Source organism: Oncorhynchus clarkii, chromosome 2 (genome assembly GCF_045791955.1).
Source record: "Oncorhynchus clarkii lewisi isolate Uvic-CL-2024 chromosome 2, UVic_Ocla_1.0, whole genome shotgun sequence".
In the NCBI taxonomy this organism is placed as follows: Eukaryota; Metazoa; Chordata; class Actinopteri; order Salmoniformes; family Salmonidae; genus Oncorhynchus; species Oncorhynchus clarkii.
In genome coordinates, this window is record NC_092148.1 from 93,406,936 (window position 1) to 93,423,040 (window position 16,105).

A 16,105-nucleotide genomic window follows, 5' to 3' on the forward strand; every position below is an offset into this window, starting at 1 on the left:
AAGCATCGTTACCCATCGCTCCACAAAAGCTTTGCACCACCGCTAACTAAGCTAGCGTTTCACATCCGTTACCTAAAGGACAAAATGGACAAACAAACGGTCAGATGACATTCTCTCCTCTCTGCTGGACTCTGATGAGAAGTGACAGGAGATTGACTGGGAAGTCAATGCGTAGAGAATTCCCATGAAGGAACAGGGAATCAGAAAGAAAGTGAGAAAACAACAAGAAAACAACCTTTTGGAATATTTTATATAAATAAACGTAAGCCTTATTCTACCAACGGTTGACTGAAAACAGGATATTATCATTTACATGAACAACCTGGGGGATAGGGGAGATGAGAGGCAATGAATGAGCCAATTGCAGGATTAGGTTTTAGGTGGTCATGGTTGTATGAGGGTCAGTTGAGGAATGTTTATAACGGCGTCATAAACCATTATGCATGTTATCAATACACCGGGTTAACACCCCTACTCTTGAAACAAGAGTTACGTGACCACAGAGCCATCCTACACAGAGCAACGTCAATGTCTCCAATCACAGCCCTTGGGACACTAGGGTCTAATTTGGGGGAATAGTGCCCCCTACTGGCCCACTGTAATAATGACAATAAAGGAAAAAAACTGCAACACCAGAGTTGACAAGAAGATGGCAATATTGGACAAGTAAAATATGTAATTAGCTCAGCCTGCCGAGCTACATTTATTGACAGTAAAGTTAGTAATACTTGAATTTCAGTGTGAATAAAACGTATATATTTTTTTTTCAGTAGCCGTCACGTGTACTGAATTGAATCGATTACAATATAATTCCCGTAACATTACGGCAGTCCTAATTCTGTTCGCAAAACATTCAAGAACTAGCGGAAAATAATTGTTGGTTGCACTTTAGCTTGGGTTGAGTAAAGACCAGTGGTGTAAAGAAAAATGACTTTAAAGTACTACTTAAGTAGTGTTTTGGGGTATTTGTACTTTACTTCACTATTTATATTTTTGACAACTTTTACTCCACTACATTCCTAAAGAAAAGAATGCACTTTCTACTCGATACATTTTCCTTTTCACCAAAAAAGCACTAGTTACATTTTGAATGCTTAACGGGACAGGAAAATCCCTGGTCATCCCTACTGCATCTGATCTGGCAGACTCACTAAACACAAATGCTTTGTTTGTGAACTAAGTTCTTAAATAAAGAAAAACAAGAAAATGGTGCCGTCTTGTTTGCTTAACATAAGGAATTTGAAATGATTTATACTTTTACTTTTGATACTTAAGTATATTTGAAACCAAATACTTTTAAAAACTTTTACTCAAGTACGATTGTCCTGGGTGACTCTCTTTTACTTTACTTTACTTTTTTTCTATTAACCCTCCTGTTGTGTTCGTTTGGTGTTAATTAATTCTGTGTTTCAGGTCCAAAATGACCGCCCCATTATAGCTGATTATAAATCCATAATAATACATATATTATTACCTAATGTTGTGTTACATCGTTTTAGCAATTTAAGTTCTTGTGAACATTACAAGTTTGAACTTCTTTTTGCTATTTATGACCTGTATGCCTCATTGACCTGAGCTCATACAACTCGTTTTTGACTATAACAAATACTCAGATGAAAAATATTGTGCTATTTATCAGTCTACTTTGTTTAACAAGGACTCTCTCCTCCTCACCAGTGTCATGATCAAATATATGATTTTTTAATTTAACCTTTATTTAACTAGGCAAGTTAGTTATTATACAGCTACTATACTGTTATTATCAATTTAATAAACGAAATATTGATGCTGTATCTGGGCGGAATGATATTGTCAACTTCATTCCATTCCATCAGTTACCGCGCATGCGCCTCTGGAGCCGGAGCCTGCTGCAGGCGCGCTCGCTGATTGCGGCAGTGGTCAGCTTCTCTCTGCAAAATAATCACTTTTTTATTTATTTATTTATTCCCGCATGCTGTTTTCTTTTCTTTTATACATTTCAAGTGCTGTCAAATCATAGCCTTAACCGACATGGTCTATCGTCGATCCAGTAGGTTCTCCTAGCTAAAGGGGTGGATGGTTATTCAGAGATTATACGCTCCTCATCACCAAACGGTGGGTACTCCGCTCCGGCGTCATGCACAGCCACACAGCCAGGGATGCAGCGCTATATCAAGGCATATAGAATCAGGCCTTACTTGTTAAACTCCCCCTCCCCCCCGACCAAACCACCACCCCTCAACGAGAATATCGTCGTGATGGCCGTTGAAGATGAACAACAACAACATGGTCAGCTGAAGCTCAACTCGGTATTGGGCTCTTTTCCAACACTAGTACCAGAACTCCAGGGCCCTGAGGCCAATGCGTTGCAGTACAAAATTAAGAATTCAATTTGGTAAGACATGTAGCAATGCATTCAAAGACCAATGCACACACACACACACACACACACACACACTTCACTCGCTTATAAATTAGCCACAGTGCTGCACAGGTACAACGTGATGACAGATCAGGAGCTCGCTCTCATTTAGATGTTGGATTCGTTAGCTAATCAATATGTAGCTAGCTAATAGCAAACTAAAATGATGTGTTTTTAACTAGCTAGTAGTAGAATATTAATTGCGTTTAGTTTGTTAGCTAGCTAACTAGCTAATATTGGTAATCTCTCCTTGCTAGGGCTGTGGGGCTGGTTGTGAAATGATTGCTGCTAGTTAGCCTAGATAGCTAGCCTCTTTTCCAGACAGTGAAATAGCTGTCTGTTCACACACACACTCTGTAGCTTGCTAGCTACAACATGACAACTAGCTAGCTAACATTGATAATGTCATGTGTGTGTAATAGCTAGCTAGCTACATGTATGCATGCATAGCCAAGGGAGGCCTAATGATAGTCATAAACCTGCAGTAAATTTTAGCCAGCTATATGTCCATGACATAAATTACCCATGATGCCATTGAATCCAGTGTTTGGGCACAGCATGGACTTGTTCCGTATTCTTGTTGATGAGACCTGTCCTATATAATAATACAACTAACTACCTTGGCTAGGTGGGATATACACCACTTTGCTTAGGCCTATCATATCCTATCATATCATATTCTATCATATCCTATCATATCCTAGCATATCATATTCTATCATATCCTATCATAGCATATTCTATCATATCCTATCATATTCTATCATGTCCTATCATACCCTATCATATCATATTCTATCATATCCTATCATATCATATTCTATCATATCATATTCTATCATATCCTATCATATCCTATCATATTCTATCATATCATATTCTATCATATCCTATCACATTCTATCATATCCTATCATATCCTATCATATCCTATCATATCCTATCATATTCTATCATATTCTATCATATCATATTCTATCCTATCATATCCTATCATACCATATTCTATCATATCCTATCATATCCTATCATATCCTATCATATTCTATCCTATCATATCCTATCATATTCTATCATATCCTATCATATCCTATCATATCCTATCATATCCTATCATATTCTATCATATCCTATCATATCCTATCATATTCTATCATATCATATCCTATCATATCATATTCTATCATATCCTATCATATCCTATCATATCATATTCTATCATATCCTATCATATCCTATCATATCATATTCTATCATATCATATTATATCATATTCTATCATATCCTATCATATTCTATCATATCCTATCATATTCTATCATATCCTATCATATTCTATCATATCCTATCATATCCTATCATATCATATTCTATCATATCATATTCTATCATATCCTATCATATTATATCATATCATATTCTATCATATCATATTCTATCATATCCTATCATATTCTATCATATCCTATCATATCCTATCATATTCTATCCTATCATATCCTATCATATCATATTCTATCATATCCCATCATATTATATCATATCATATTCTATCATATCCTATCATATCATATTCTATCATATCCTATCATATCATATTCTATCATATCCTATCGTATCATATTCTATCATATCATATTCTATCATATCCTATCATATCCTATCATATTCTTTCCTATCATGTCCTTTCATATCATATTCTGTCATATCCTATCATATTCTATCATATTCTATCCTATCATATTCTATCATATCCTATCATATTCTATCATATCCTATCATATTCTATCATATCCTATCATATCCTATCATATTCTATCATATCCTATCATATCCTATCATATCATATCCTATCATATCATATTCTATCATATCCTATCATATCATATTCTATCATATCATATCCTATCATATCATATCCTATCATATTCTATCATATCCTATCATATCATATTCTATCATATCCTATCATATCATATCCTATCATATTCTATCATATCCTATCATATCCTATCATATCCTATCATATCATATTCTATCATATCCTATCATATCCTATCATATTCTATCATATCCTATCATATCCTATCATATCATATTCTATCATATCATATCATATCCTATCATATCCTATCATATTCTATCATATCCTATCATATCCTATCATATTCTATCATATCCTATCATATCCTATCATATCATATTCTATCATATCCTATCATATCATATTCTATCATATCATATCATATTCTATCATATCATATTCTATCATATCATATTCTATCATATCCTATCATATCCTATCATATTCTATCATATCCTATCATATTCTATCCTATCATATCCTATCATATCATATTCTATCATATCCTATCATATTATATCATATCATATTCTATCATATCCTATCATATCATATTCTATCATATCCTATCATATCATATTCTATCATATCCTATCATATCATATTCTATCATATCCTATCGTATCATATTCTATCATATCATATTCTATCATATCCTATCATATCCTATCCTATCATATTCTTTCCTATCATATCCTTTCATATCATATTCTGTCATATCCTATCATATTCTATCATATTCTATCCTATCATATCCTATCATATTCTATCATATCCTATCATATTCTATCCTATCATATCCTATCTGTCATATTCTATCATATCCTATCATATTCTATTCTATCATATCATATTCTATCATATCCTATCATATTCTATTCTATCATATTATATCATATCCTATCATATTCTATCCTATCATATCCTATCTATCATATTCTATCATATCCTATCATATTCTATCATATCCTATCATATTTTATCATATCATATTCTATCATATCCTATCATATTCTATTCTATCATATCATATTCTATCATATCCTATCATATTCTATCATATCATATTCTATCATATCCTATCATATTCTATCCTATCCTATCTATCATATTCTATCATATCCTATCATATTCTATCATACCATATTCTATCATATCCTATCATATTCTATTCTATCATATCATATTCTATCATATCCTATCATATTCTATCATATCATATTCTATCCTATCATATTCTATCATATCATACCTTGTCATATTCTATCATATCCTATCATATCTTGTCATATTCTATCACATCATATCCTGTCAAATCTTATCCTATCATATCGTATCATATCTTGTCATATTCTATCACATATTCTATCACATCATATGCTATCATATCCTATCACATCATACCCTATCAAATCATATCCTATCATATCCTATCATATCACATCATATCCTATCACATCATATGCTATCATATCCTATCACATCATATCCTATCACACGTGAACAGGGTGTAGGTAGGCCATAGGGCCTCGGGGGCCCTTTCTAGATTCTATTGCTATGATGTAAACGCAACATGCTGTTGTGTGGATTGAGGGCTTGTACTGACCTGAGAACATGTTTGTTATGCTACTGCCTTTTTCCACTGTCTCTCTCCCTTTCTCTCTCCCCCCCTCTCTCTCTCTCTCTCTCTCTCTCTCTCTCTCTCTCTCTCTATTCCCCCCCATTCTCTCTCCCCCTCTCTCTCTCTATATTCCCCCCTCCCCCCCTTCTCTCTCTCTCCCCCCTCTCTCTCTATATTCCCCCCTCTTCCCCCCCTTCTCTCTCTCTCTCCCTTTCTCTCTCCCCTCTCTCTCTCTATATTCCCCCCTCCCCCCTTCTCTCTCTCTCCCCCTCTCTCTCTCTATATTCCCCCCTCTCCCCCCTTCTCTCTCTCTCTCTCTCTCTCCCTTTCTCTCTCCCCCTCTCTCTCTATATTCCCCCCTCCCCCCTTCTCTCTCTCTCTCTCTCTCTCTCTCTCTCTCTCTATTCCCCCCTCTCTCCCCCCTTCTCTCTCTCTCTCCCTCTCTCTCTCTCTATTCCCCCCTCTCTCCCCCCTTCTCTCTCTCTCTCTCTCTCTCTCTCTCTCTCTCTCTCTCTCTATTCCCCCCTCTCCCCCCCTCTCTCTCTCTCTCTATTCCCCCCCCCCCTTCTCTCTCTCTCTCTCTCTCTCTCTCTATTTTTCTCTCTCTCTCTCATTGTAGCAAATCTGTCCAGTCAAAAGTGGACAACATATTGGTGAGTAATTGTGATTGCCATAGATAGATATCAGCTTATGTTTTAGATGCAGAGTGAAAAAACAAGACTTTAGACTAGTTTAAAGGTGCACATCTACCAGAATGCACCAAACTAGTGATACTTTAGATTTCCTTGTGGGTTTTTGAAGAATATGGCATAGAAATACCAGAAATTGCTAGTACAACTGTGTTTCAGTAACACTTTTCTAAATTACGCCGTTATAATGCAGGTTATAAGCATGTAGTTATGAGCTTTCATAATGTCATAAGGCTGATAAAGCTTTCGAAGTTTGGTGTCAATTCCATTTAAATTCTAATTCAGGAAGGACACTGAAATTTCAAATTCTTTTTAATGCTTTTCAATGAAGACATTTTGGTATTAGAATTGGAATTTTGTATACTTTCTGGATTCACTGTAATTGAAATGGAATTGACCCCAACCCTGAAGGGATCACTGAATGTGTTATTATTATTATATCTACAGTAGCTTGTCTGTGTCAACTTAGAGAGCGTGACAGAGAGTCTCTCTGTCTGGTCTGTTCAACCTGTCACCCCGTGTCTCAGAGTAATGAGTGGCTGTGCTAAGATTCTGTCATGTCTCTGTCTGGTCTGGTGTTGGCTTGATAATGTTACGCTGTGTCGTCATCAGACACAAAGTCTTAACCTTGGTCGTGTTCATCAGGGCACAACCAAAGCAAAGTGGTGTTTCAACGAAATGCATTCGATTCTTATCGGACAAGTCCAGGTAGTTCCTTATAATGTCGGTCCATTTGGGTGCTTAATGAACACAATCCTGGTAATAAGCCTTACTGATATGATGACCCATTTAATATGTATGACCTACTTGTGCCAATCCTAATAGAATGAAAGACTATAGACTAGCCTAAATTGTGGCGGGCGACGGCTAACAAGCGGGCGAAGGCTAACAACGGCTAACAAGCGGGAGACGGCTAACAAGCGGGAGACGGCAAACAACGGCTAAACAGGGGGCGACGGCTAACAAGCGGTAGATGGCTAACAAGCAGGCGACGGCTAACAAGCGGGCGACGGCTAACAACGGCTAACAAGCAGGCGACGGCTAACAACGGCTAACAAGCGGGCGACGGCTAACAACGGCTAACAAGGGGGCGACGGCTAACAAGCGGTAGATGACTAACAAGCGGGCGACGGCTAACAAGCAGGCGACGGCTAACAAGCAGGCGACGGCTAATAAGCAGGCGACGGCTAATAAGCAGGCGACGGCTAACAACGGCTAACAAGGGGGCGACGGCTAACAAGCGGTAGATGGCTAACAAGCGGGCGACGGCTAACAAGCAGGCGACGGCTAACAACGGCTAACAAGCGGGCGACGGCTAACAACGGCTAACAAGCGGGCGACGGCTAACAAAAGGGCGACGGCTAACAAGAAGGCGACGGCTAACAAGAGAGCGACGGCTAACAAGCGGGCGACGGCTAACAAGAAGGCGACGGCTAACAAGAGAGTGACGGCTAACAAGTGGGCGACGGCTAACAATGGCTAACAAGCGGGCGACGGCTAACAAGCGGGCGACGGCTAACAAGCGGGCGACGGCTAATAAGCGGGCGACGACTAACAAGCGGGCGACGGCTAACAACGGCTAACAAGCGGGCGTCGGCTAACAAGTGAGCCAGCAACATGTGTAGTGTTTTGATTATCATAATAGCCACATTTACATTACATCAGTCTTATCTAGAAAGACTGACAGGTAACTGGCAACACTCACAAAGTATATTGAAAGCAGGTGCTTCCACACAGGTGTTGGTCCTGGGTTAATTGAACAATTAACATCCCATCATGCTCCGGGTCATGTATAAAAATAGCTGGGAAGTTGATTATTTTGGCTACCGTGGTTATGGCCCTGTCGGATGACAATGCCCCCAAAAACAGATGTTTACCTTGTCAGTTCAGGGATTCGATCTAGCAACCTTTTGGTTACTGGGCCAACGCTCTAACCGCTAGGCTACCTGCCGAGATACTGCAGCGGTGCCTGATACGGCGTTTTCCACCACCATCAACAAATCACCAAATTATACAATTTCTCTTGGAAGAATGGTGTCTCATCCCTCCAATAGAGTTCCAGACACTTGTGGAATCCATGTCAATGAGCATTGAATCTGTTCTGGCGGCTCGTAGTGGCCCCCCAACACCCTATTAAGACACTCTAATGTTGGAGTTTCCTTTATTTTGGCACTTACCTGAAACTACAAGCAGTACATTCCACTAAAGTAGGTAGTAACTGGCAACAGTGAAGCAGGTTGGTTCCCATGGTCATAGCAATATAGTATGTTAGTACTAAATGTTTTGTTTACCTTTCCTCTACTACCTCTCATTTTACAGCAAGATGTTGAGAAGTTTACAGACATCGAAAAACTCTACCTCTACTTGAAGTTGCCTTCTGGTCCCAGCAATGGCAATGATAAAAGGTAACTTCTTGTTTTTCCTTTTTCTCTCATTTATTAATAATATATATATATGTCATGTTGCAGATGCTTTTATCCCAAGGAGACTAAATGTTTTGTATTGGTGGCCCCCTGGAATCAAACCCGCAGTCCAGGCATTGTAAGGGCCTTGCTCTACCAACTGAGCCATACAGGACAATTTACCATTGAAGCTGGGTCTGTTGTCTCATCATTAACTAGGGTACGGTAGGGTCTGTAGTCTCATCAATAACTAGGGTACGGTAGGGTCTGTTGTCTCATCAATAACTAGGGTACGGTAGGGTCTGTTGTCTCATCATTAACTAGGGTACGGTAGGGTCTGTTGTCTCATCAATAACTAGGGTACGGTAGGGTCTGTTGTCTCATCAATAACTAGGGTACGGTAGGGTCTGTTGTCTCATCAATAACTAGGGTACGGTAGGGTCTGTTGTCTCATCAATAACTAGGACCGGGTAGGGTCTGTTGTCTCATCATTAACTAGGACCGGGTAGGGTCTGTTGTCTCATCAATAACTAGGGTACGGTAGGGTCTGTTGTCTCATCAATAACTAGGGTACGGTAGGGTCTGTTGTCTCATCAATAACTAGGGTACGGTAGGGTCTGTTGTCTCATCATTAACTAGGGTATGGTAGGGTCTGTTGTCTCATCATTAACTAGGGTACGGTAGGATCTGTTGTCTCATCAATAACTAGGACCGGGTAGGATCTGTTGTCTCATCAATAACTAGGGTATGGTAGGGTCTGTTGTCTCATCAATAACTAGGGTACGGTAGGGTCTGTTGTCTCATCAATAACTAGGGTACGGTAGGGTCTGTTGTCTCATCAATAACTAGGGTACGGTAGGGTCTGTTGTCTCATCAATAACTAGGGTACGGTAGGGTCTGTTGTCTCATCAATAACTAGGGTACGGTAGGATCTGTTGTCTCATCAATAACTAGGGTATGGTAGGGTCTGTTGTCTCATCAATAACTAGGGTACGGTAGGGTCTGTTGTCTCATCAATAACTAGGGTATGGTAGGGTCTGTTGTCTCATCAATAACTAGGGTACGGTAGGGTCTGTTGTCTCATCATTAACTAGGGTACGGTAGGGCCTGTTGTCTCATCATTAACTAGGGTAACATTTTGAAGCTGAGCCATTTTCTCGGGCTCTGCTGCTGCAGTACAGTCCCATCTGACTAAGATCATAACATGGTGTCAGAAGTGCTTCAACCTCATCAAATACAAGACAGGAGAGATCATTTTGTGTCAGAGTAATGAAAAGTAGCTAACTGCTTTCTGGTGTCTCTTCGTCGAGCAGAGCAGAGCCCAAGCGGAGCCGTTGCTATGGTTACTCACAGACTCAGAGCCGCCATGAGCAGAGCGCATGCAGAGCGAGCGAGCTGTGCGCAGGGAGCTAGTGACAGACAGAGGAGCAGCTCATGGATTTCGGATTTCGGGCAGGGCCTTAAATTTGGCAGAAGTAATCAGGCCTGGGTAGGGTATGGCCTGAACTTCCCAGGCCTGGGTAGGGTATGGTCTGAACTTCCCAGGCCTGGGTAGGGTATGGTCTGAACTTCCCAGGCATGGGTAGGGTATGGTCTGAACTTCCCAGGCCTGGGTAGGGTATGGTCTGAACTTCCCAGGCATGGGTAGGGTATGGCCTGAACTTCCCAGGCATGGGTGGGCGGGGCTTAAAATGAATTCTCGTGCAGGGCTCTACAAGCAGGACGCATTCATTCGAGAGAAAAAAAACTTTCTCCACAATTCCTTTGCATCAATATTCAACACTGCACTCTCTGTATTGTGGTTAGGGTTATGTTTATTTGTACGATGATGAAGCGATACCAGTATAACGATTGATTTGCTATTATATCCAGCTTTCCTTTTTCTGAATTTGTTACGCCATCTTTATCTATCCGTCACCCTCAACTCTTCAACACCGCAGCATCGCTAGGACTGAGAACCAGAGAGCCTCCACTCCGGGACTATGGTACTTACTACATTACACACACACACACACACTATTCCCTGAAAGAAATCCAAACCAAACTGCCGTTGTTTTTTTCTCTAAGATCAAAACACGTCACAAGACCGTTTTCAGGTTGGAGGGTTGTTTCACCACTAACCTGTTTGTGTCGTTGTAACTTGAACCCGTTTCAGTGACCACAGTGGCATGTCGTCCAGCCGAACACAGCAGATGTACGCTTTCAACTGGATCCGCAATCACCTAGAGGAGCACCCTGAGACATCACTGCCTAAGCAAGAGGTGTACGACGAGTACAAGTGAGTATGGCCTGTACATAGGGTTAAAAAAAAGGTTTTCCAGAAATCCTGGTTAGAAGATTCCAGGAATCAAAAAAGGAATAAAGCAAAACGATCTTAAATCCTCCAACCAGGATTTCTGGAAAATTATTTTTTGAGGAAAGGTACTGGAATTTGGCAACCCTACCTGGGTTCTCAGTACAGAATCTCCATCGAAAGTGCCTCCTGGACTGTGTCTGGGACAGCGGCCGTTGAGTCTAGTAGTAGGGGTTTGTCCGGTTGAAGGAATGGATTGATGAATGTGCCTTGTGCCAAAATCGTCGATAGGAAAAAAAAATCCTCCCAAGTTCTAGTTCAAAAAAGTTTTAGGTTTTATTTGCCATGTTTACATTTATTATATTTGTTTATCTTATATTCACTAGAGAATCATCTAACTTTAGTGTGTTTCTTTCTGTCAATCAAATGTATTTTCTAAAGCCCTTTTCACCCTCAGAGATGGCAAGCAATGCAGGGGCAGAGCACAGTGGTTAGGAACAACTCAACATGTACAGATTGTATTGTAAGCCATGTCTATCATGTTGTGATTGTGTTTCAGGAGCTACTGTGACAGTCTTGCCTACCACCCACTGAGTGCTGCAGACTTTGGAAAGATCATGAAGAACGTGTTTCCCAACATGAAGGCTCGCCGCCTGGGCATGAGAGGCAAATCTAAATACTGTTATAGTGGACTGAGGAAGAAAGCTTTTGTTCACATGCCTTCTCTGCCCAACCTGGACTTACAAAAATCAGGCGTCGGGGTAAGTTTACATGATGGGTTGTTTTTTTTTGTTGCCAGGAAGTGACCATAATAATTTCAGAACAAGTACATGTAGATTTCAGAGTTGGGGTCAGTTCCATTTCATCAGGGTTGGGGTCAGTTCCATTTCATCAAGGTTGGGGTCAGTTCCATTTCATCAGGGTTGGGGTCAGTTCCATTTCATCAGAGTTGGGGTCAGTTCCATTTCGTCAGGGTTGGGGTCAGTTCCATTTCGTCAGGGTTGGGGTCAGTTCCATTTCGTCAGGGTTGGGGTCAGTTCCATTTTGTCTGGGTTGGGGTCAGTTCCATTTCATCAGGGTTGGGGTCAGTACCATTTCATCAGGATTGGGGTCAGTTCCATTTCATCAGGGTTGGGGTCAGTTCCCATTTCATCAGGGTTGGGGTCAGTTCCATTTCATCAGGGTTGGGGTCAGTTCCATTTCGTCAGGGTTGGGGTCAGTTCCATTTCGTCAGGGTTGGGGTCAGTTCCATTTCGTCAGGGTTGGGGTCAGTTCCATTTCGTCAGGGTTGGGGTCAGTTCATTTCGTCAGGGTTGGGGTCAGTTCCATTTCGTCAGGGTTGGGGTCTGTTCCATTTCGTCAGGGTTGGGGTCTGTTCCATTTCGTCAGGGTTGGGGTCAGTTCCATTTCGTCAGGGTTGGGGTCAGTTCCATTTCGTCAGGGTTGGGGTCAGTTCCATTTCGTCAGGGTTGGGGTCAGTTCCATTTCGTCATGGTTGGGGTCAGTTCCATTTCGTCAGTGTTGGGGTCAGTTCCATTTCTTCAGGGTTGGGGTCAGTTCCATTTCATCGGGGTTGGGGTCAGTTCAATTCATCGGGGTTGGGGTCAGTTCCATTTCGTCAGGGTTGGGGTCAGTTCCATTTCGTCAGGGTTGGGGTCAGTTCCATTTCGTCAGGGTTGGGGTCAGTTCCATTTCTTCAGGGTTGGGGTCAGTTCCATTTCATCATGGTTGGGGTCAGTTCCATTTCATCGGGGTTGAGGTCAGTTCCATTTCATCATGATTGGGGTCAGTTCCATTTCATCGGGGTTGGGGTCAGTTCCATTTCATCAGGGTTGGGTCAGTTCCATTTCATCAGGGTTGGGGTCAGTTCCATTTCATCAGGGTTGGGGTCAGTTCCATTTCATCAGGGTTGGGGTCAGTTCCATTTCATCAGAGTTGGGGTCAGTTCCATTTCGTCAGAGCTGGGGTCAGTTCCATTTCATCAGAGTTGGGGTCAGTTCCATTTCATCAGGGTTGGGGTCAGTTCCATTTCGTCAGGGTTGGGGCCAGTTCCATTTCGTCAGGGTTGGGGTCAGTTCCATTTCGTCAGAGTTGGGGTCAGTTCCATTTCCTCAGGGTTGGGGTCAGTTCCATTTCATCAGAGTTGGGGTCAGTTCCCCTTTCGTCAGGGTTGGGGTCAGTTCCATTTCGTCAGGGTTGGGGTCAGTTCCATTTCGTCAGGGTTGGGGTCAGTTCCATTTCGTCAGGGTTAGGGTCAGTTCCATTTCGTCAGAGTTGGGGTCAGTTCCATTTCGTCGGGGTTGGGGTCAGTTCCATTTCATCGGGGTTGGGGTCAGTTCCATTTCATCATGGTTGGGGTCAGTTCCATTTCATCGGGGTTGGGGTCAGTTCCATTTCATCATGGTTGGGGTCAGTTCCATTTCATCGGGGTTGGGGTCAGTTCCATTTTATCAGGGTTGGGGTCAGTTCCATTTCATCATGGTTGGGGTCAGTTCCATTTCATAGGGGTTGGGGTCAGTTCCATTTCATCATTGTTGGGGTCAGTTCCATTTCATCGGGGTTGGGGTCAGTTCCATTTCGTCAGGGTTGGGGTCAGTTCCATTTCGTCAGGGTTGGGGTCAGTTCCATTTCGTCAGGGTTGGGGTCAGTTCCATTTCGTCAGGGTTGGGGTCAGTTCCATTTCATCGGGGTTGGGGTCAGTTCCATTTCATCATGGTTGGGGTCAGTTCCATTTCATCGGGGTTGGGGTCAGTTCCATTTTATCAGGGTTGGGGTCAGTTCCATTTCATCATGGTTGGGGTCAGTTCCATTTCATAGGGGTTGGGGTCAGTTCCATTTCATCATTGTTGGGGTCAGTTCCATTTCATCGGGGTTGGGGTCAGTTCCATTTCGTCAGGGTTGGGGTCAGTTCCATTTCGTCAGGGTTGGGGTCAGTTCCATTTCGTCAGGGTTGGGGTCAGTTCCATTTCGTCAGGGTTGGGGTCAGTTCCATTTCGTCAGGGTTGGGGTCAGTTCCATTTCGTCAGAGTTGGGGTCAGTTCCATTTCGTCAGGGTTGGGGTCAGTTCCATTTCGTCAGAGTTGGGGTCAGTTCCATTTCGTCGGGGTTGGGGTCAGTTCCATTTCATCGGGGTGGGGTCAGTTCCATTTTATCAGGGTTGGGGTCAGTTCCATTTCATCATGGTTGGGGTCAGTTCCATTTCATAGGGGTTGGGGTCAGTTCCATTTCATCATGGTTGGGGTCAGTTCCATTTCATCGGGGTTGGGGTCAGTTCCATTTCGTTGCGGTCAGTTCCATTTCGTCAGGGTTGGGGTCAGTTCCATTTCGTCAGGGTTGGGGTCAGTTCCATTTCGTCAGAGTTGGGGTCAGTTCCATTTCGTCGGGGTTGGGGTCAGTTCCATTTCATCGGGGTGGGGTCAGTTCCATTTCATCAGAGTTGGGGTCAGTTCCCCTTTCATCAGGGTTGGGGTCAGTTCCATTTCGTCAGGGTTGGGGTTGTTTCCATTTCGTCAGGGTTGGGGTCGGTTCCATTTCATCAGGGTTGGGGTCAGTTCCCATTTCATCAGGGTTGGGGTCAGTTCCATTTCATCAGGGTTGGGGTCAGTTCCATTTCGTCAAGAGTTGGGGTCAGTTCCATTTCATCAGGGTTGGGGTAAGTTCCATTTCGTCAGAGTTGGGGTCAGTTCCATTTCGTCAGAGTTGGGGTCAGTTCCATTTCGTCAGAGTTGGGGTCAGTTCCATTTCGTCAGAGTTGGGGTCAGTTCCATTTCGTCAAGAGTTGGGGTCAGTTCCATTTCATCAGGGTTGGGGTAAGTTCCATTTCATCAGAGTTGGGGTCAGTTCCCCTTTCGTCAGGGTTGGGGTTCAGTTCCATTTCGTCAGGGTTGGGGTCAGTTCCATTTCGTCAGGGTTGGGGTCAGTTCCATTTCGTCAGGGTTGGGGTCAGTTCCATTTCGTCAGGGTTGGGGTCAGTTCCATTTCGTCAGGGTTGGGGTCAGTTCCATTTCGTCAGAGTTGGGGTCAGTTCCATTTCGTCGGGGTTGGGGTCAGTTCCATTTCATCGGGGTGGGGTCAGTTCCATTTCATCAGAGTTGGGGTCAGTTCCCCTTTCATCAGGGTTGGGGTCAGTTCCATTTCGTCAGGGTTGGGGTCAGTTCCATTTCGTCAGGGTTGGGGTCAGTTCCATTTCGTCAGGGTTGGGGTCAGTTCCATTTCGTCAGGGTTGGGGTCAGTTCCATTTCGTCAGGGTTGGGGTCAGTTCCATTTCGTCAGGGTTGGGGTCAGTTCCATTTTGTCAGGGTTGGGGTCAGTTCCATTTCGTCAGGGTTGGGGTCAGTTCCATTTCGTCGGGGTTGGGGTCAGTTCCATTTCATCGGGGTGGGGTCAGTTCCCCTTTCATCAGGGTCGGGGTCAGTTCCATTTCGTCAGGGTTGGGGTCAGTTCCATTTCGTCAGGGTTGGGGTTGTTTCCATTTCGTCAGGGTTGGGGTCGGTTCCATTTCATCAGGGTTGGGGTCAGTTCCCATTTCATCAGGGTTGGGGTCAGTTCCCATTTCATCAGGGTTGGGGTCAGTTCCATTTCATCAGGGTTGGGGTCAGTTCCATTTCATCAGGGTTGGGGTCAGTTCCATTTCATCAGGGTTGGGGTCAGTTCCATTTCATCAGAGTTGGGGTCAGTTCCATTTCATCAGAGTTGGGGTCAGTTCCATTTCGTCAGAGTTGGGGTCAGTTCCATTTCGTCAGAGTTGGGGTCAGTTCCATTTCATCAGGGTTGGGGTCAGTTCCCCTTTCATCATGGTTGGGGTCAGTTCCATTTCGTCAGGGTTGGGGTCAGTT

The 16,105-nt window shown here is 42.8% G+C and overlaps 1 protein-coding gene across 1 annotated transcript in view; it reads left to right on the forward strand.

The window, feature by feature from the left end:
- Nucleotides 1–2,237: 2,237 nt before the first annotated feature.
- LOC139383238 (DNA-binding protein RFX7-like) overlaps nt 2,238–16,105 on the forward strand; it is a 50,940-nt gene continuing 37,072 nt past the window's right edge. Inside the window, exons 1-6 of the mRNA XM_071127686.1 lie at nt 2,238–2,374; nt 6,506–6,539; nt 8,895–8,980; nt 10,927–10,962; nt 11,133–11,255; nt 11,830–12,031. Of these exons, the coding sequence (XP_070983787.1) occupies nt 2,238–2,374; nt 6,506–6,539; nt 8,895–8,980; nt 10,927–10,962; nt 11,133–11,255; nt 11,830–12,031 (618 nt within the window). The remainder of the gene's footprint in view (nt 2,375–6,505; nt 6,540–8,894; nt 8,981–10,926; nt 10,963–11,132; nt 11,256–11,829; nt 12,032–16,105) is intronic.